We start from the raw sequence: 20,000 nt of genomic DNA on the forward strand, positions 1-20,000 counted from the left end.
AATAATATTCACTACAACCTCATACTTCCAATACAATCATTACTTCATACTACTATTTAATTAAAATAATATCCACTACAACCTAAAGATTCTATCTTTCTTAATATGTGCGAAAAACCCAAAGTGGAAGATCAAAAAAGAACGGAGGGAGTATATTTCAAGATACAAGTAAAAATACAAATAAGTTACTATTGAAAAGATAGGATTACACAAGTCAATGTATTCAAATGAGTTGTCAAATCAATTGTAACAAATTCTAACTTTTCAAATCAACGAGAATCATTTTGTATCATTATTATGGACTAACTTGAGTTCCTTAAAAACTAGGAACACTATAGTTGTATAGTATGAGGAGAAAACTTAGTACATTATTAAAAGTTGGCATCTTTTCGATTATCAGAATTGTGCATATAATATATCGTTTGAAAGCTCTTGAAGTCTAATTTTTATTGCCGTAAACCTTACATTAATAAGATTGTTCTATGAAAAGTTATGGCCAAAAGATTAAACATGTATCAAATTTCAGCACAAACAAACTTTAAATGATCCTCATTTCTCACTCGGTTTTCGGAATTGGGCATATTTCATAATATATCATTGGAAAGATCTTGAAGTCTAGGTTCTAATGCCACAAACATTGCGTCAATGTGTGTTTTCCTATCAAAAGTTATGGCCAACAGAGTACATGTATCAAACTTCAGCAAAACGTGTGACTACGCTTATTTTCCGATGTTTAAAAATTATTTTTTTTATTAATATTTTTTATATTATGTTATGTTTGGAAACGATGATTTCATTTTGAAATTTAGAATTGGCTCAATTTATTGTTTGACAAATTATAAATTTTCAATTTTAGATTTGGATGAATTCCAACATTGTTTACTTAAAGTTGAGAATTTTAGAATAACTTTCTAGACCTTGTCATTCTCATATTCTTCATTTATGATTCATAATTTAAAATGAATTACTTGTTTTCAAACATAACTTTAATTTAATTTTTATTCATAATTTTAATTTAATAATAATAATGAGTGATTTTATAATTAAAGATATATTCAATGATATTTCAATAATTTCATAAAAAAAGTAGCCAGACAATATAAAAGATGGTAACTTATAAAGATTGGTAAAACTTATTTATTGGTGACGACGATATATTTTAAAAAAGTAAATCAAATATAAGGGGAATGGGAGAAAAATAGAATAAGAAGTATTATGAAAAGGACGTGTTGTCTAACCCAAATTTAAAAAGTAGATTAGATTCCCATAATATTTGTTGCTCCCTAAAGCCCCCCACCTCTTGTCTGAACTCTCACCTCAGCATTCAGCATACAAACAAGCAATTATTTTCATTTTTTAAATATATGTAGGATTTTTTTTTATCTCATTTATGTATTTTATTTTTTTAAATTAATATTAATAATTCAATTTTCTATCAATTCGTTATGAATAAATTTTATTTGAATTATTTTTATATAATTTAATCTTTACTTTCAGTTTGCTATTAATTGTTATAGCATATTCTATTAGTATACTGATAATAAATTAAGAAAAAAAATTAATTTATTAAAAAATAATTCAAAATTAAATTTATTTACCGAGTAAAATGTTAAATTATTTAATATTAATAATAAATGAAAAAGACGAAGATGTAAGGCAGTGGAAGTAGAGCAGAGTGACCAGTAATTAATTTATTCACAAATCACAATTCACACACACAAATTCTCGTGATTTCACTTTCACCTTTATTTGTTTCCCTCCCTTCTCAGTTCTCACTTCTCTCTCTTCAACTCTTGCTTTCTCTCTCCTCCGACGTCCTCCCCACTAAACTCAAGATCCTCTGACCTCTCCTTCTCCAATTCACATTTCAGTCACTCTCTTTCTAATCCTCTTTACTTTTCATCCACCATTTTTATTCAGGTATTTTGTTTCTTCATCTTCCCGTTCGTTTCATTTTTCATCACTTTTTATCAGCCATTTCTTTCTCATTACAAAGATCTGTACTGTCTCGCTCATTTCACGCCCTTTTTTTTTGGTCTTAGATTTCATGTCACATTCCTGTTTCTTTAATTATACACCATTATTTTCTCTTTTTTCTTTTTCTTTTTTTGAAATTTTCTGGTTTGATTTTCAGCCCAGCTGTTTCCTTTTTTGTTTTTCTAATACCCATTTTCTGTGAATAAGTAATTGATTCATGAAGTTTCTTTTGTCAGTTTTGTATGCATTATTGTGGCCTACTTGTTCATTAACTTTTGCTTCTCTCTCTTTTTTTTTTTTGATGATAAATATAGTCGATAGAGATGGTATTTGGGGTTTTGTGGTCCATGAAAATGGCTGAATTTCTTTCATACATGTGGGGTTCATTTTGTGCCCCATGACATCCTTATATGTATCATTTTGTTAATGTTTCTTCTTTGAGTCTATTTGTTTGGGTGCAATGTAATTCATTTCTTGCTGATTGAGTTGACTTTGAAACCCCCTTTTTATCGAATCATAATGTCCTTTGACCTGTGTTCAATTTATGCGAATGTCTTTCAAAAAAAAAAAAATTATGTGAATTATTTGAATTGCTGATCTTATAGTTTTTGGGTTGTAGCAAGATTTTCAGTGAGCTGACGATTGTGAAGCTCTGGGATATTTGACATTTGATTGTGAAATGACAATTGATCGAACCTCCAATATGTCGCACAGTTCAAGATTCTCTTCCATAACCGCCAATGGAAATGGATCTCCATCCCACTCGGGTGCATTTTCTAACGGAGAAGACTATGATAGTGATTGCGCATCAAACTTTGCTCCCCCGTAAGTTTAATTACTGTGAAGATTATGAATTCAATAGCCAACCATGTTGGATAATAATGCGCTTGAATCAAGTTGCTTGCTTTAGTTGCTTTACACTGTGTTTGCATAACCTTAATGGAATGGGATGGGAGGGGAGGGAGGGAAAATTGCTATGTTGAAAGGATTTGTTTTGTCAAAATTGTGAAGGAGTTGCTTCTTTCGGTTCCCTTTACTCCATTACCTTCCCTTCCCCTAACGGTATCCAAATAAGGGAAGTGCAGGCCCTTCATTTCCTTCCCCTTCCTTCCCCTCCGTTTTATCCTATCCAAATATAGTGTTAAAGTGAGTAACTAATATTTCACGTAACTTATTTCAAGCTAGGTCATCTTGAAGTTATCACCATTTTTATGCTAAGCTTCTTTCTGGTATCAAATATTACATGCTTTTGATGAAGCATCTATTATCTTTTTATAGTTCTCTAAATTCCATCTTTAGACTCTTACATTCTTAGCTCTTGAGTGAATGCTCTCTTAGGAGCCTTCTTGTCCCTTCCTTCTTCTACCTATCTGAATTGATTACTTATCTCCTTGTTGTGTTACAATAGTGAGTGATGGCTAACGTTGCAGAGAGTGATATTAAATGTTAACTAACCCCTCTTGGATTTAGACTTCTTCAGTGAGTCAAATTTCGGGGGCCTCTTTGCCCCATCCGCCCTCTTTATTTCATCATGGCATTATTCCCTAATTATGTTATCACGATGCTTGTTAGGCTGCATAGAGTCATAAGACATGTTTTTGTTGGTTCTTTTAATAGATTTACCTTTTGTTATGAAGCATACATCAGGTTTTCCCCTATTAATGTTTGGCATTGCTTAATGCAATAGAATTTTAATTGCTTTGGCTTGTAATAATTGAAAAGGTTCCCTTGAAATTTCTCCGTTTAATTGGTCTACAGTTATGCAGGGCTAACTCGGTCCGTCTGTTTACATGAGGAAATTTTTAATGACTCCTTTTTTATGGTTTCCAATTTACTGGCAGAACACCAATGACATTGTCGATGCCCATTCCAGCTGAACTTGCAGGTGCTATTCCCTTGATCAATAAATTTCAGGTGGGCAATAATTCTGAAAATAAATTTTATTGCAATTCTTTTTAAAATGGGCCAGCTAGATCTTACTAAACAATAACTACAACATTGGATTTGATCAAATACAACAACTACAACATGGGGTTTGCCAAATATTTCGATTTTTGGATTGTTCAACATGTGAAGCATGGTTCTTTTTTTAGGTTGAGGGATTTTTAAGAGCAATGCAAAAGCAGATTCAATCTTCTGGAAAACGTGGTTTTTTCTCAAAGAAACCTTCTGGTCCTCAGAGTAGGGAAAAGTTTACTTTTGAGGACATGCTTTGCTTCCAAAAGGTTGTCTATTTGTTTTAGTAAATTCCATTCTCCCATTATCTCTGGGACTCACTCCAAACTGAAATCTACAGGATCCAATTCCAACTTCCTTGCTCAAAATCAATAGTGATTTGGTGACCCGTGCTACAAAATTGTTCCAAACAATTCTCAAGTACATGGGGGTTGACTCTTCAGATAAAGTGACTCCAACAAGCTTAGATGAAAGAATTGAACTGGTTGGAAAACTATATAAGCACACCTTGAAACGCTCAGAGCTCCGTGATGAACTTTTTGTACAAATTTCAAAGCAAACCAGGAACAATCCTGACAGGTGTTATTCCAGCAATAAGCTACTTCTCACTTGTACAATATATATATATATATATATATATATGTATATATATATATATATATGTATATATATATATATGTATATATATATATATATATATATGTATATATATATGTACATATATATATATGTACATATATATATATATATATATATATATGTATATATATATATATGTATATATATATATATATATATATATATATATATATATATATATATATATATATATATATATATATATATATATATATATATATAGTTTTGTTTCTTGGTCCTTAGCTATTGTCTTGGATTTTCTCTAATTACAGGCAGTATCTGATAAAAGCATGGGAGCTTATGTACTTATGTGCATCCTCAATGCCCCCAAGCAAGGAAATTGGTGCCTACCTTTCTGAATATGTTCACAATGTTGCTAATGGTGTAAATGTAGACCATGACATCCAGTTGCTTGCTCAAAACACGTTTAATGCTTTAAAGCGCTCTATCAAGGCTGGACCTAGGCAAATAATTCCGGGACGAGAAGAGATAGAAGCTCTCTTGACTAATAAAAGACTTACAACGATTGTGTTTTTCCTGGATGAAACATTTGAAGAAATCACCTATGACATGTCAACTACTGTAGCAGATGCAGTTGAGGTATGCCTATAAACCGTTGCAATTTTTTTTCATGTTTTCCACTTGTCTGGTAATTTAAAAAAAGATAACTTAGGATAGGTTCAACATGAACCCTCACAAATTTTGTACTCTATTCTGTCTGTCTTTAAAGTTTTTATGACATTAAGTTGTCTTTGTCTTGCTCATGAGCTATGAATTGCATATATAGCATCCTTCAATATGGTATGAGCAAGAATCGTTAATTGGGATTCAACTAGGTGTGAAATAGAAGTTAATGTTTCTTTGCAAATTTTTCATGCATGATTTGCGCATGCAGCGATGTTAATGTCATTATGGCGATGGATTGTTGTATAGGCATCAAGTCATCAACCTCCTCTCACCGAAGAGAATAAAAGGAAGGTTTCAATTAGTGCAAAGTAATAGTCTTCTTGATATGATATTACTTTTCTTATAGTTCGAATAATTATATGCTTCTATATAGATATGAGTGATGATAGGAGTATTAGTATTGGTACTTTCGTTTATACTTTGATGGCATCATGGTATTTAGATGTCATCTAATTTAGTAAAGTATGTAAGGGTTTAAAATTGTAAACCAAAAACATATATCAGGTGTTTAGGAAGGCACATGTGAATTATTGGTTTTATGATCATGTAAACTAGTAAATAATATATTTCTTAAACCTTGAAAGGGGTTGGAATGATGTTGTATTATAAAACCCCAAATGATTTGGGTGGACAATGATCTTAAGACTTTGTCGGAACAACTTGCAAAAGATAGAAATAGATGACAAAACACAACCTTAGTGGACAATCGATGATCACATAATAGAAATCTAGTTCTTGCACCTGTTTCCTATTGGATTGAATGAAAGCTTTGATATTATTCCTTTATAGACCAGGTATTGATAAATGGTTTTTGTTGCCCCATTTTGCGTATTGCTTGTAATATTTGTGTTCGTGTTACTACAAATGTTCCTTAGGTATAGGGGTTTAAATTTGATGGATTTGCATATTTTCCTACATCACACATTCTGTTAGGGATTTTTTGTTGTCCCATGGCTTTTGTGGTTGTGTTCCATCATCTATGGGCTTTATTGGAGTATGACAAGAGTTAGGAATGAATAAAGGGGTATATATGTGGATGATCGTTGAAATTGATTATCTTACCTATGGATTTGTCTCAATTTATGTTAGTCTTAGTATAATTTGTCATCGAAAATTTCTCACGTTGATTTGTTTGATTCATTTAGTCGTTTTCATATGTTGGGATTACGACTATACCCCAAAAGAGTATTGGGATATTTTTTTTTCTTTAGTCTAGGTGAAGATTGAAGATTGAGGCATTGCTTTTAATTTCATTTTATGTTAACAAAGATGCACTAATTGAAAATGGAGGGATAATTATAGACGCACACAAGCAATTAATGAAAAAAGTCTCAAATGGTTATGCATGGACACTAGAAGAAAATGTATCTTTTTACAACACATGAAAAAATCGAGTGTGCAAGCTTGACTTTCAAAATAATATTAATAGGCATTACTAAAAATTATAAGACCATATTGTGTAGATTTATATCGGCTTATAATTTAAATGTTTTCATATTACCAAACTAATATCACTTGTATCATAAAGATGTATAAAATTTAGGTTGATTTAAGGGGTATCTCACACAACCCCTGACGCTGCACTTGCTTAATGATTTCAAATTGTGGTAATAAGAATAAATTTTAGTGTTAGTTTTGATGGTTATATCCACCAATATGTTTCTTTTTCATAAATTTTCATTACCATATAATACCATATTTTCAGGTGGTAATGGATAAGAATGAATTTTGTGAAGCAAAAAAAAAAAGTTAGTAGGACAAGCTTGACCAATGGCCATAAACATGGTCAAGTAAATTTTCTAGCTCAATTACATTACATTTAATTACCGTGTCCACCATTTAACATTGTATACTTATTCTAAAGTGCTCTATTAAAACAAGAAAATAAGTAAGCTAAAACAATATTTTGAGTTTAACAAAAAAAACTTAGATACTCCGATTATTATCTTTATTATGATTCTTTTGTTGATTAGTTGAGAAACTAAAACAAGAAAGATTTCGGAGGTGGAAAAATGTTTTAGAAAGTTTTCTTCAATACTATAAAACCAACCCAATCAAGTAGAAGACAATTATACTGATAGCATATGGTGTTTACAAGAGATTACCAAGAATTTCTCACCAAGGACTTACATTCCCAAATTAGTAATCTTTTTTTTTTTGCCCTATTTAGTTTGATTGAGATCAGTTCAAACCATCACAACTACACATAACTCACTATTTGTTCAGTCCAGTTTGATGGAGTCCATATTTTATTCAGTTGAGTTCGCATCTCCATTTGTAGACAAAAAACCCTAATCCAATGTCCCGAGCTTTTGGGGACTTCCATTTGCAATAAATGTCTCTTACTTAACCCTCAGTAAGTGCCCCAAAGCTATAGTCTAATAAATCAGGTTCATTACTCCAGAAAATGCAGAGTGCGAGCTGCAAAGTCTATTGGAGTGGATGCTCCCCTTCACCACTCGTTCAACTTGATCAGCATAGCTTTCCGATTCCCATGCTTTATAGAGTCACACTTCACTGGGCTGTGTGATTAAGTGAATTTCAATATGATCTTATGCATGTTGCTGTTACTAACTTCGTCATTCCTCTCCATAGGAACTTGCTGGAATTATCAAACTCGCTGCATTTTCTAGCTTTAGTTTGTTTGAATTTCGCAAAGTTGTTGCAGGATCTAAATCAAGTGATCCTGGAACCGGTATGTATTTATTCTTTGTAATAGTGTTACATGATATGTTATATACTTATATGCTTATTTTGTGTTACTATGCTCACAGAGGAGTATTTAGGTTTAGATGAAAACAAATACATTGGTGATCTGCTTGCTGAGTTTAAGGCAGCAAAGGAACGCAGTAGAGGGGAAATCTTGCACTGTAAGTTGGTATTCAAGAAAAAGCTGTTTCGAGAGTCTGATGAATCTGTAACTGACCCTATGTTTGTGCAGCTGTCATATGTTCAAGTATGTAACTTACATCTCTCGTAATTCCAAGCTTCTGTTGGATCAAACTATACTTTGAGAAGTTTAAGAAGTTTTTATGTATTTATTCTGCTGCAGCTCCAACATGATTATATATTGGGTAACTACCCTGTTGGAAGGGATGACGCTGCACAGTTGTCTGCACTCCAGATCTTGGTTGAGATTGGATTTGTTAGTCATCCAGAGTTGTGCACGTGAGTAAATTATGCTTTGTGGTCTTACTCAAGGCCCCAACTCCACATTGTGTTTGAAGTATTTTGATTTTTCTTAAAAAGTGTGGATGGTTTTGCTTAGCAAGCTTTTGACAGTTTGGCGGGCATACATGCAGTGATTGGACTTCACTTTTAGAGAGATTATTACCAAGGCAAATTGCAATAACTCGTGGAAAGCAGGATTGGGAGGTGGATATTATTTCTCGATATGGGTTGATGGTAAGAGACTAAGTCAACACTTTGAAAGTCACTCTTGCTTGGATTTCTTTTTGCAAATAGGTTAAATAACTGTTTTTTGGCTGTGGTTTCAAAAGCTTTACGTTACATAATGCTCATAATTTTGAGAAAAATTCAGATTTGCTTGATATCAGGAATCTTTCTGCTGCCTAAAAAAATCAATTAATTTGGAAGGTCGTCTTTTCTATTTGTTATTAGAATCTTTTTGATGAGTACACTTCAAGATTGATTGTGGTGTCTTCAACTTATTTCTATGCACTAATATGTTTAGATAAGTTTATTCCATCACTAGTAAGTTCATTTTGGATACCTTCAGTTCAGTTTAGTACTTGTTCATCTTCAGTACTTAAAAGTTCTACAAAAACTAGGATAAGAGAATGGATCTTGTGCTTAAGTTATTCATATATTCTACTTGTTGGGTGAAATTGAACTCTACCTTCGCTTTTTTTGTTAGTCCACCTTTCTGCTTTGATATGTTTTCATTGTTTATCCACTTTGAAATCTTTCCATTTTGCTCAATATATTTCTCCATTCCATCCCTCCTTTTGACCTATTGGCTCACCTTTTCTCAATTTAGTATACTCCCACATTTTCTCTCTTCAAAACCCTCACAAATGCAAATGACATCACTCTCACTTTACTTTCCTTAATATATGGAGTCAGAATATCATGGACTAACACATAGCAGAGGTAGTGAAATTTTAGATAAAGAATCACTAGAGCAAGTCTTGTGTTAAAAGCAACTAAAGTTCAATTCTTATCTTATTTTCCTTGCAGGAAAAGTTGACTAAAGAAGATGCAAGAGAGCAATTTTTAAGGATTTTGAGATTACTTCCCTATGGAAATTCTGTGTTTTTTAGTGTTCGCAAGATTGATGATCCCATTGGCCTTCTACCCGGGAAAGTCATTCTAGGAATTAACAAACGTGGGGTCTGTCTCGTATAATCCTTTTCTGTATGGCCTTGGCAGATTGTTCAAAATTTTTTAATTTCCAGATCCGCCAACAGATCAATTCTTGATATTCTTACAGGTTCACTTTTTCCGTCCTGTTCCTAAAGAGTACTTGCACTCAGCCGAGCTAAGAGATATAATGCAGTTTGGTAGTAGCAACACTGCAGTGTTCTTTAAAATGCGAGTTGCTGGTGTTCTTCATATATTCCAGTTTGAGACTAAGCAGGTTAACTTTGTCTTCCTTGTTGAATAATGCGTTTTGAATTGGAAGTGTAACATGTACCAAGTTGTGTTCGTAAATATGTAATGCAGGGCGAAGAAATATGTGTTGCTCTTCAGACCCATATAAATGATGTGATGTTACGTCGCTACTCCAAAGCGAGAGCTATTGCCAACAGTGCAACAAATGGAGAAATTCCTAACCATTCAAAGTCTCCTTCTACTAGCCTTACATCAGAAGTTTATGAAAAGCGTCTTCAAGATCTGTGCAAAGCTATTGAAGAATCTCAGAAGAGCATTGACCGAGTAAGTGATCTTTCACCACCTTTTTGTTAGACGTTTCTAATAGAATTTTTTAACTGGTCTAGGATCTCCTATATGTGTTCTTTTGAAGGGGATGGGATGGAATAAGTTAAGGATAAAAATGTGTTATGCTGATTACCTTTTTAAGCTGCAGTCATATTCTGATCAGGTTTGTAACCCGAAGGATCATATTAGCATATATGGTGAAGATTTGAGTGGAAAAATTTTGCTTGAAGGATTAGTGTAATTATTCAGTCAAATTGCTGAATACTCTGAGTTTGGCTGCAAGTTTTGTAGACATTTACATGAGGTATATAATTTGGTTAGCTATAGTGGAGCCTATTTTCCTATCGGCTCTGGGGTTGATCACTCAGGATTACACGTTTTTAGTTTGGTTTTTGGTTTGGTTTTGATACAAAACCAAACTAATTCCGCATTTTATTTTCCCAAACCAGACCAAGCGAACCAACTCAAATCGGTTACACTCTGAAAAATCAAACCAAACAATAAAACTGAACTAGCTCAACCCCAAAAATATCAGTAATTAATTTAATAGAAAATAAGTAAACCAAAAGCCCAATGTATCTAAAACGTCAAAGTTCAAACTATTTATGCTAACCATGTTTAATTCCAACTAATTACTACTCCTCCTATTCCAATATGATATTTTCATTAGCCATTTTGGGCCGTTCCATTATTTGTTGTTCCTCTAATAAATCTTTTAATTTATATCACAAATTTTTGACATAATTAACCTTCATCCTAATTTTAATATTTTATATGGCTTTCACATATTTTCCACTAACTTTTTTTTTTGACATTTTTATATTGCTTATGCTCTCCACTTGTTTCCGCTAACTTTATTTAAACATTTTTTTAATAATCATGGTCTCCATATTTGTTCCTCCTGATTTTAATATTTTTTTTATTGTTTATGATTCTCACTTTTTCTTCATTAACTTTATTATACAATAAAATAATACATCTATCATCTAAAGATTTATTTTTTCATAATTCCCATGAAGATTCCTTATGAAAATATGTGATATATTGGTTATAAGGGTATTATAGGTATATTAATATGAGTTAATAGGGAACGGAGAGAGTAGCTAACACAAGTTTAAAGTATTGGACTTTTCTTTCAACACAAATCCATTACCAAAAAGCAATCCAAAATTTGATTTGACTTTTTTTTTTGTTTGATAATTGTAATCAAACCCAATTAGAAAAGCTAAACCATTTTATGAATTTGGTTTCATTGATTTAGTTTTCAGTTTTTCACTGAACTTACACCCTATTGAGAGCTAAATATCTTCCTATGGATTGTGAATGTTGTGTCATAAATCTGTTGGAGTGATCATGAGAGCTATTTTTGTAACAAAAGTCTTTGGAGCCATGATCGTAAGTTTCTGGTGAGAGAGAGAAGAATATGAAAAAAAATTATAGTGGGAGTGGGGGAAGTGTTAGGGAGAAGGAAATAAAAGAAAAGAAAAAAAAGCAAAGTGGCAGTCCCATCTTGTTTACTGACGAGTAACACTACTGTCATGTTTGGATGGAAGTCAATGGAACAAAAGGAACGGGGCGGAATTGGGGGATGTCATTTTCCTCATTGGGTTACCAACACAGAAGGAAATGGGAGGGAAATGGAGGGAGTGGATGTGAAAAGGAGAATTCAATTACATTTTGTACAAATTAAATCCTTCCAACAAAGGAAAGATTTGGAATGAAAAATCATCAATGTTGCATAGGAATTCTAATTTTTAAAATTATATTACTCCCTCCTATTCACCTTAGGAGTCCCATTTGACTTTTCACAGATTTTAAGGAGAGTCAAAAGTGGGACCCTAAGGGTTAGAAAGAGAGTGGTATTATGGGATTTTTAATGTAAGGGAGGAAAATTAGTATGGGTAATGGAGGGTATAATTGAAAATAGGATAAAGTTACTAAGGGCATAAAAGTCAAAAACCCATACCAAAAATAGAAATGGGACAATTAAGGTGACTTGACCATAAAAGGAAATGAGACACATAAGCTGAATAGGAGGGAGTATATTTTAAGTGTCCATGCCCGTATATGTGTCTATGTTGCATAATGTGTATGTCCTCATATCAAACATGCTTTAAGTTGATTGGAGATGCACAATGCAAAGGTTGGCATTTTGCTGGTTGGTTATTCTACTAAATGCATTTTGCTACATGAGTTCAATATTGTTTAATTTACATACGCACTATTCTTGTGTGCGTGGTTATAAATTGAGCATGCCCTTCTGAATATGTTGGTAGAACCTGAAATGATTCATTGCATTGCTACTTTCTTGATCCCATTATCTTATGCTGTACGTTATTAGTTATCTGTATATCATGTAAACCATCTTTTAACCTTGTAACTGTAATGACTTTTGATCTTTGGTCAGAAAGATCTTGACTTCTCTCCTCAATGTTAATGAAAGATGCAATAGATAGCTCATTGAGGTAAATGTTTCAATGTGTTAAACCTAAAGCTAGAAGCAAATAATCTTTTCTAATATTTTCGATACAGAAATTTTAAAGTCTAATAAATCATATTTATTGTGATAATAGTTGCTCCCGCTACAGGATTTCCATATCTCAGAATTTAGACAGATCCTGTTGTCAGTACTTATAGGTTTCATTTAATTTAAGACGGATCAGAATGGATCCGTTAACTGCGATCTAGTCTGTTCATCCAAGATAGTGGGTCAATTGCGCCCAGGTTGACGACGAGTCCGATTCGATTTGCTGTTGTTGACGAATCCACTGTTTTATAGTTTTACTTGTATCAAGGGAAGAGAGAGGTGGAGAAAATAATGGTTTACTGGCATTGTGGGTCAATTGCGCCCAGCTACTCAAAATAAATAATGTGTAACGATTGAAGATGGATAACCTAGTTGCTAGCTGCTCTTTTTCCTTTCTATTTTATCCACATGACACAACCCTTCTTTTTCTTAATATTTTATGTCTTCCGTTTTTTATGTGAAGTTACTTTACTCCCCTACTAGGTATTTGTTGTACTCAGTATGTGAGAGTTTCAGATTACACAGAAAGAAGATTAGTAAGAAAAAGAAAAGAGAAGAGAAGAAGAAAATGTAAAGAGGTGAAATACTTGTATTATGTATAAGAGAGCAGTGTACTCCCCTGAGTTCTTAGAGTGACTCAGTAACTCCTTAGTGTAAATACACTCCAAATTGTACTACAAGCATGAAAGAAATCTAGCTCCACCCTTTTTAATTATATAGCGTTGTACTATGTTCTAGAATACCCTTTAGTACAGCTCATCATATTATGAATAACAGAAATATTCTTGCACAACCAATTTGCTGCCAGCTTTTCAATTCTGTTTTGCAAGTGCTCTATTCCTTCTAGAATATACTTGAGTAATGGATGGCCTAGCACAATCCGGGTTTGCTGCCAGCTTTCAATTCTGTTTTGATGGTACCCGGATTTAAGGTCAAGTTTGGAGAAGACCTTTGCGCCATGGAGCTCATCGAGGAGCTCCTCGATCAATGGAATAGAGTATTTATCAGCCACGGTTTCTTTGTTCAAGGCCCTATAGTCAACGCAAAAACGCCACGACCCATCTTTCTTCTTTACCAATAATACTGGACTTGAAAACGGACTGGGAAGGTTGGATGATACCCGCCTGCAGCATCTCAACAACTAATTTCTCAATTTCCTCCTTTTGAATTTGTGGGTAACGATACGGCCTCACGCTTAACGGATTACTGCCTTCTTTCAAAGTGATTTGATGTTGTCTCTGCCTGAGAGGAGGTAAACTTGAGGGCATGTGAAAAACCCGCAAATACTGTTGAAGCACCCCCTTCAAATCATCGGGTACCTCATTAAGATTAAGGGTCGTTGTATTCTCTATTGAAACTCCATCAAAACCAATGCGCTGCAATTCAACCAGAATTCCCCCCTTATTCTTGTGGATTGTTTTCAACATGGCCTTAAGGGTAATTTGGGACCGGTCCAATGAAGGATCTCTTAATATCACCTTAGCTCCCTGCCGCTCCCTGCCAGCTAAATTGCATCATGGGAATCTTCCAATTGGTAGCTATGGTACCTAATTTAGCTAACCATTCCAGCCCTAAAATAACATCGACATGACCTAATTCCAGCGATAAGAAATTTTCAGATATGATAAGTGCGCCCAAATAGAGATCGTCTTCCTTGCATATGCCACTGCTTTTGCGTATTTCTCCCGTCCCTAAAGTAACCGAAAATTCCTCGGTCTCCGAAATAACCAAGTGAAGTTTTGAAACTGCTGTTGACAATATAAAATTATGCGTAGCTCCCGGATCCACCGTAACTATCACTCCCTCACCCCCGATTTCACCCCGTAGCTTCATAGTTCGCGGACTATTAATTCCGACTACAGAGTTGAGGGATACACTACTACGGCCATTGCCCACTGCGCCCCCATCCTTGGCATCCGCCCATTCCTCTTCAGGCGTATCCAATACCTCCCCTTCGTCGCCCACAATAAGCACACTAAGCTCTCTTTTTTTACATACGTGACCGATTCGCCATTTTTCATCACAAGGAAAACATAGACCATGCTCTTTTTTCTCTTGGAATTCACGGTCAGATAATCGTCTGGTGTTTTCAGGGTTGGGTGTTTTTCAGTTGATGGGAAGGTTTTGCTGTGGGTTGTGTTTTGGGAATGGGAAAATGTCTTAGGGATAATTTTTGGTAATTATAAGTGCGGGTAGGGTGGAGGGTGTTTTGGGAATTTGTAAGGCTGGGGTTATTTTGGGAATTTCGGGTTGGATAGTGGGTATATGCAACTCTTGGCTGCCCAAAAATGATTTTAAAATTCTCCTCAACTCTCATTGCCATCTCCATAGCTTTCGCCACCGTCACTGGGTCCAACACTCTCAATTCACTTCCCACCTTCATCTCCATAGCTTTCGATTTGCTTTGCTCCAACACCATTCGAGACTGTGACTCCTCAAAGTTTCTCATCATATCAGTAAGCTTTTCTTCCAATGAAGTTCGAAGCTCTGGAATTGAGTTTTGCAACTCCTGCACGTCTTCCTCCAAATTCTCCAGACGACTAGTGTGAGTTGGGGCCAATTAAAATGATCTTGCTCTGATACCACTGTTGTACGCAGTACGTGAGAGTTTCAGATTACACAGAAAGAAGATTAGTAAGAAAAAGAAAAGAGAAGAGAAGAAGAAAATGTAAAGAGGTCAAATGCTTGTATTATGTATAAGAGAGCAGTGTATTCCCCTGAGTTCTTAGAGTGACTCAGTAACTCCTTAGTGTAAATACACTCCAAATTGTACTTCAAGCATGAAAGAAATCTAGCCCCCCCTTTTTCATTATATGGCGTTGTACTATGTTCTAGAATACCCTTAGTACAGCTCATCATATTATGAATAACAGAAATATTCTTGCATTTGCCCTTGGTGAAATGCTCATGTCTCCGTTTTCTTTTTTTTTTTTTTTTCCTCTTTTGTTGTCAAGCTGTGGAACTCATGGCCATGTTCTCACAGTATTGTGTTCAAAATAAATTGTCTCTTGATCAATTTTAGCATTAGACTTGAGCCAACATGTTGCAGAAAATGTACAATATGACATATCATTTATTATCTATACTTAAACTGGACAACAAATTATAAATGAATATTAATGTGAATGGATATTAATTGCTTTGCATGTGTAGTTTCAACTTATATCATTCCGGTACATCAAGTACCCATGCTGAATCTTCAACGTCATGAAGTTTATGGATGATTCAAACTTCTTGTTCGACCAAAAACATGAAAGTCTTGCATAAAATAGTTGAGTGGGATACTTTGACAAATTCACATTTGAGATGGATCTTTTTAATGATCTGGTTCTGTAACCCCTTGAAGACCAAGCAATACCTTCTTTCTTTAGTTTTAGAAGTTATTTTCCACATCACCACTTTCCCACTTTCCCACTGAGTTTAATCAATTTAGTTGTTCATTTCAGTTAACAGGAGAGTTAGAGGAAAAACAAAAGTTAGAGGAGAATTTACGTGAACAGTTGGATTCTTTGAACGAGTCATCAATGATTGAGAGGCAAAATGTGGGAAAGATTATGGCAGAGCATGACAATCTCCGGTCCTTGTGTAATGAAAAGGAATCTGCACTCCAGGTATGCTTGTTTTTCAGACTCTGCTGCTGTAATTTGACCTTGCTATTGCACTTTATTATAGAACATTTCACTTTTCAGTCAGCATTGCTAGAAAAGAACAGCCTCGAAGTGAGATTAGGAAAGCTAAGTGATCTATTATCTGAGCAAAATTCCAAGATGGACTTGCCTGGATCAAACAATCAGGTAAACAAGGACTTGGGGTCTGAATGTTCAAGTTATCACTTTTGCACAGTTTCTTGCACTGTTTGCATTGCTGACTGGTCATGTTATGTAGGTTCTTCATAAGATACAAGATGAACTAAGAGTGCGGAGCGAAGAATTGCATTCTGCTGAACAAACTGTGAAGAGACTAGTTGAAGAAAAGTTTTCACTGGAACAGAATATTCGTAATATCGAAAGAAAACATGCAGAGGAGGTAAATATGTTGCTTCTGGCTTGGATTTTTATTTTGCTCACTGAATACTGCATGTTAATATCATAGTGGCTGGTATTCAGATTGAAAACGCAGCGAAAATTTTTGAGAAAGAACGCCAAGCATCAAAACTTCGTGTCTCAGAGCTTGAGAAGAGACTAGATGGAGCAAGACATGATTTAGAGATTGCTGAGTCAAAACTTGTTGCGAAGGAGTCAGAGTTGTCCGAATTACAAAATAGTCTGAAGGAGCTAGAGGAATTGAGGGAAATGAAAGCGGTAATGTATCAAAATTCATTCAACCGTCGATCATTTTTTTTGTTTTTAATGACTTTCTTCAATAGTACTAATGGTCATTCTCATTTATTGAAGTATTATGCCTTAACTTTGTATCCTTGCTTGCTTCCAGGATATTGATAGAAAGAATGGACAAACTGCAGCTATCCTAAAGCTGCAAGCTGCGCAACTGGCTGAGTTGGAAGTGTTGTATAAGGAAGAGCAAGCATTAAGGAAAAGATATTTTAACATCATAGAAGGTAGTAGATTACCCATAAATCAATTTCACCACAACTAGAAATTCATATTTAACTTCAATATAAGTTTTTTTCACAATGGAAAAAATACTCTTTTTGTTTATTGATTTGAAAGTTTATTTTGCTTTGCAGACATGAAAGGCAAGATTAGAGTTTACTGTCGTGTTAGGCCTTTAAGTGATAAAGAAAAGGCTGATAACGAAAAAAACATGGTTATAAGTTCAGATGAGTTTACAGTTGAGCATCCATGGAAAGATGAAAAGGCCAAACAACATATATATGATCATGTTTTCAATGGGAGTGCGACCCAAGAAGATGTATTTGAGGATACAAGGGTAACTCTTGTGACAAAATCTGTATTGGCGTCTTATTTTATTTTGAATGGCTAATTGGTCCCATTGCCTATAACTGTGTACATATTTATTGTTTAAAGAGTGTATAATTTCATACTCCCTCTGTCCAAGTACAAAATGAGTGTTTTCTAAGGGATGGGTATAGGTTTATTTATGGGGAGGTGAGTGAAATGTTTGGATGAGAATTAAAGAAAAGTATGGGTCATGTCCAAAAAGTAGAAATATAGCAATTTCTATGGGACAGACTAAAATTTTTTCTGTAGTTTTTTTAGTAAAATGTTGGTATTCTATGAACTTTGTTATTTTTCTTTTCATGTAGTATTTAGTGCAATCGGCTGTGGATGGATATAATGTCTGTATATTTGCTTATGGACAAACTGGCTCTGGAAAGACATATACCATTTACGGAACAGAAAGTGAACCTGGGCTTACCCCCCGTGCCACTTCGGAACTTTTCAAGATTCTGAAAAGAGATAGCAAAAAGTTTTTGTTTTCATTGAAGGTACCCATATATAATTTATGCGTTTTCATCTTTGCTTTCTACCAACTTGTATAAGTCCTAAGATTTTTTATCCAGGATTTATAATGTTCTGCTCTTAAATTGCAGGTTTATATGCTGGAGCTATATCAAGATACATTAATGGATTTGCTATTGTCAAAAAATGCAAAACGGTTGAAACTAGACATCAAAAAGGATTCAAAGGTAGTCGTTTAGAAGAGATTGCACTTTTTCTGTCTTGCTCATTCTTTTTTGTTATCTCTTTCTTTTTTAGCATCTCTTATTCTTTGTTCTTTGTTACTTATGTGGCATTTGTCTTGTTTTCATTTTGTTTGCGAGGGAATGGGGTGTCTGAGAAATAGGTCTCCTTGATGTTAATCGTTCTTTTTTCGATGATAAATACCTTGAATTACGTCATGCATTGTTATATTCAGATTTTAAATGATTGAGACTTACTTGGTATTGAACCCTCAAAATATGGATATTACCACTTCCATGATAGTTTTGACATTTTTATCAGGGGATGGTCATTGTGGAAAATGTGACAATTGTACCTGTGTCCACATTTGAGGAGTTGAGAAATATCATTCAGAAAGGATCTGAACAAAGGCATATTTCCGGAACCCAAATGAATGAACAGAGTTCAAGATCACATCTTATACTGTCAATTATCATTGAAAGTACTAATCTTCAAACACAGTCGGCAGCGAGAGGGAAGGTAATGTTAGCATGTTAAAGCTTATTAATTTTACATTTGTGGATTTATAATTGCAACTAATGGTTAAATAGAATGATTTTTGGGGCAATCTCTACAGTTAAGTTTTGTTGATCTTGCTGGCTCTGAACGGGTGAAGAAGTCAGGGTCAACAGGTAATCAACTGAAAGAAGCACAAAGCATCAACAAGTCACTTTCGGCTCTTGGAGATGTTATTAGTGCCTTATCAACCAGCGGACAGCATATACCATATAGAAATCATAAACTGACAATGCTGATGAGTGATTCCCTTGGTGGCAATGCAAAGACACTGATGTTTGTAAATGTGTCTCCTGCTGAATCAAATTTAGATGAGACTTACAATTCTTTAACGTTCGTCCTTTTTTCTTAATTTTTCTTATAAAAGTTATGTGTCTTTTCGTTTTTGTAATCCCAATAATTCCCATGCATTCTTCAATTTCAAAATTCAAATGTTTGTGCTGTGAAATTTTTTGCATCAATGAATAATTTATTGTTGATTCCAGGTATGCATCTAGAGTTAGATCTATTGTAAATGATCCGAACAAAAATGTCTCCTCAAAAGAAGTTGCTAGGTTGAAGAAGCTTGTTGCTTATTGGAAGGAGCAAGCAGGTAGAAGAGGAGACGATGAAGATCTTGAGGAGATCCAAGATGAAAGACATCCCAAGGATAGATCCGATGGCCGTCATTCTATGTAAGTTGTAAATCTTGTTATTTCAGATAAAAATGCAGAACACTGGAGATACCTCGGCGAGTGTCTGGGATTCCACCCATTGTGATCAATGAGCACGTTGTGGATCTATGGGCCTTTGAAGCGTTTCTGTTGGCTTCTTGTACTCTGATCTCTTCAAATTATCAAGAAATGGTGCTTATATGGATGATCATCAAATTATATAGAGGCTTATATATAAAATATGTATATATGTGTTGTTACCCTTCTTTCTCACTTTCAAATAGATATTTATTTTTTGACCATATCCCCATCCTTGTTACAATAGGCAAGCGTTTGCTTTGGGTTTCTATCACTTGGGAACATGTTACATATTACAATTAGAGAATTTGAAGCTAAAGTTCACCTGCTTGCATATTTGAAAAAATGACCGTTATGTATGAATTTTGAATCTTAAAACCAAGTTGGATGAATGATAGTTTGTACAGAATCTGTGTCGTA

At 34.3% G+C, this 20,000-nt stretch overlaps 1 protein-coding gene across 2 annotated transcripts; it reads left to right on the forward strand.

The window, feature by feature from the left end:
* The first annotated feature begins 1,650 nt into the window (after nt 1–1,650).
* LOC130823612 (kinesin-like protein KIN-14E) lies at nt 1,651–19,986 on the forward strand. Of its 2 annotated transcripts, none has more exons than XM_057688292.1 (24): nt 1,651–1,920; nt 2,597–2,802; nt 3,819–3,891; nt 4,071–4,202; nt 4,274–4,512; nt 4,845–5,172; nt 7,855–7,954; nt 8,034–8,215; nt 8,312–8,427; nt 8,562–8,664; nt 9,460–9,612; nt 9,713–9,859; nt 9,946–10,158; nt 16,135–16,299; nt 16,378–16,482; nt 16,574–16,714; nt 16,795–16,989; nt 17,120–17,246; nt 17,376–17,578; nt 17,916–18,098; nt 18,204–18,299; nt 18,616–18,813; nt 18,911–19,182; nt 19,335–19,986. In XM_057688292.1, exons 2-24 carry the CDS (start codon nt 2,657–2,659, stop codon nt 19,525–19,527), a joined length of 3,810 nt encoding a protein of 1,269 aa, XP_057544275.1. In that variant the 5' UTR covers nt 1,651–1,920; nt 2,597–2,656; the 3' UTR covers nt 19,528–19,986. The 2 variants fall into 2 exon arrangements, with proteins under 2 accessions (XP_057544275.1, XP_057544276.1); XM_057688293.1 differs by having other exon boundaries at nt 1,731–1,920; nt 2,601–2,802.
* Nucleotides 19,987–20,000: the final 14 nt, after the last annotated feature.

The sequence above is a fragment of the Amaranthus tricolor genome, chromosome 9, assembly GCF_026212465.1.
Source record: "Amaranthus tricolor cultivar Red isolate AtriRed21 chromosome 9, ASM2621246v1, whole genome shotgun sequence".
Lineage (NCBI taxonomy): Eukaryota > Viridiplantae > Streptophyta > Magnoliopsida > Caryophyllales > Amaranthaceae > Amaranthus > Amaranthus tricolor.

Coding starts and splice junctions, on each gene's coding strand:
- LOC130823612 (XM_057688292.1), top strand. CDS start 2,657: ATGACAATTGATCGAACCTCCAATATGTCGCACAGTTCAAGATTCTCT. Junction 8,216..8,311: donor TGCAGCTGTCATATGTTCAA/GTATGTAACTTA, acceptor ATTCTGCTGCAG/CTCCAACATGATTATATATT. Junction 16,990..17,119: donor AATTGAGGGAAATGAAAGCG/GTAATGTATCAA, acceptor GCTTGCTTCCAG/GATATTGATAGAAAGAATGG.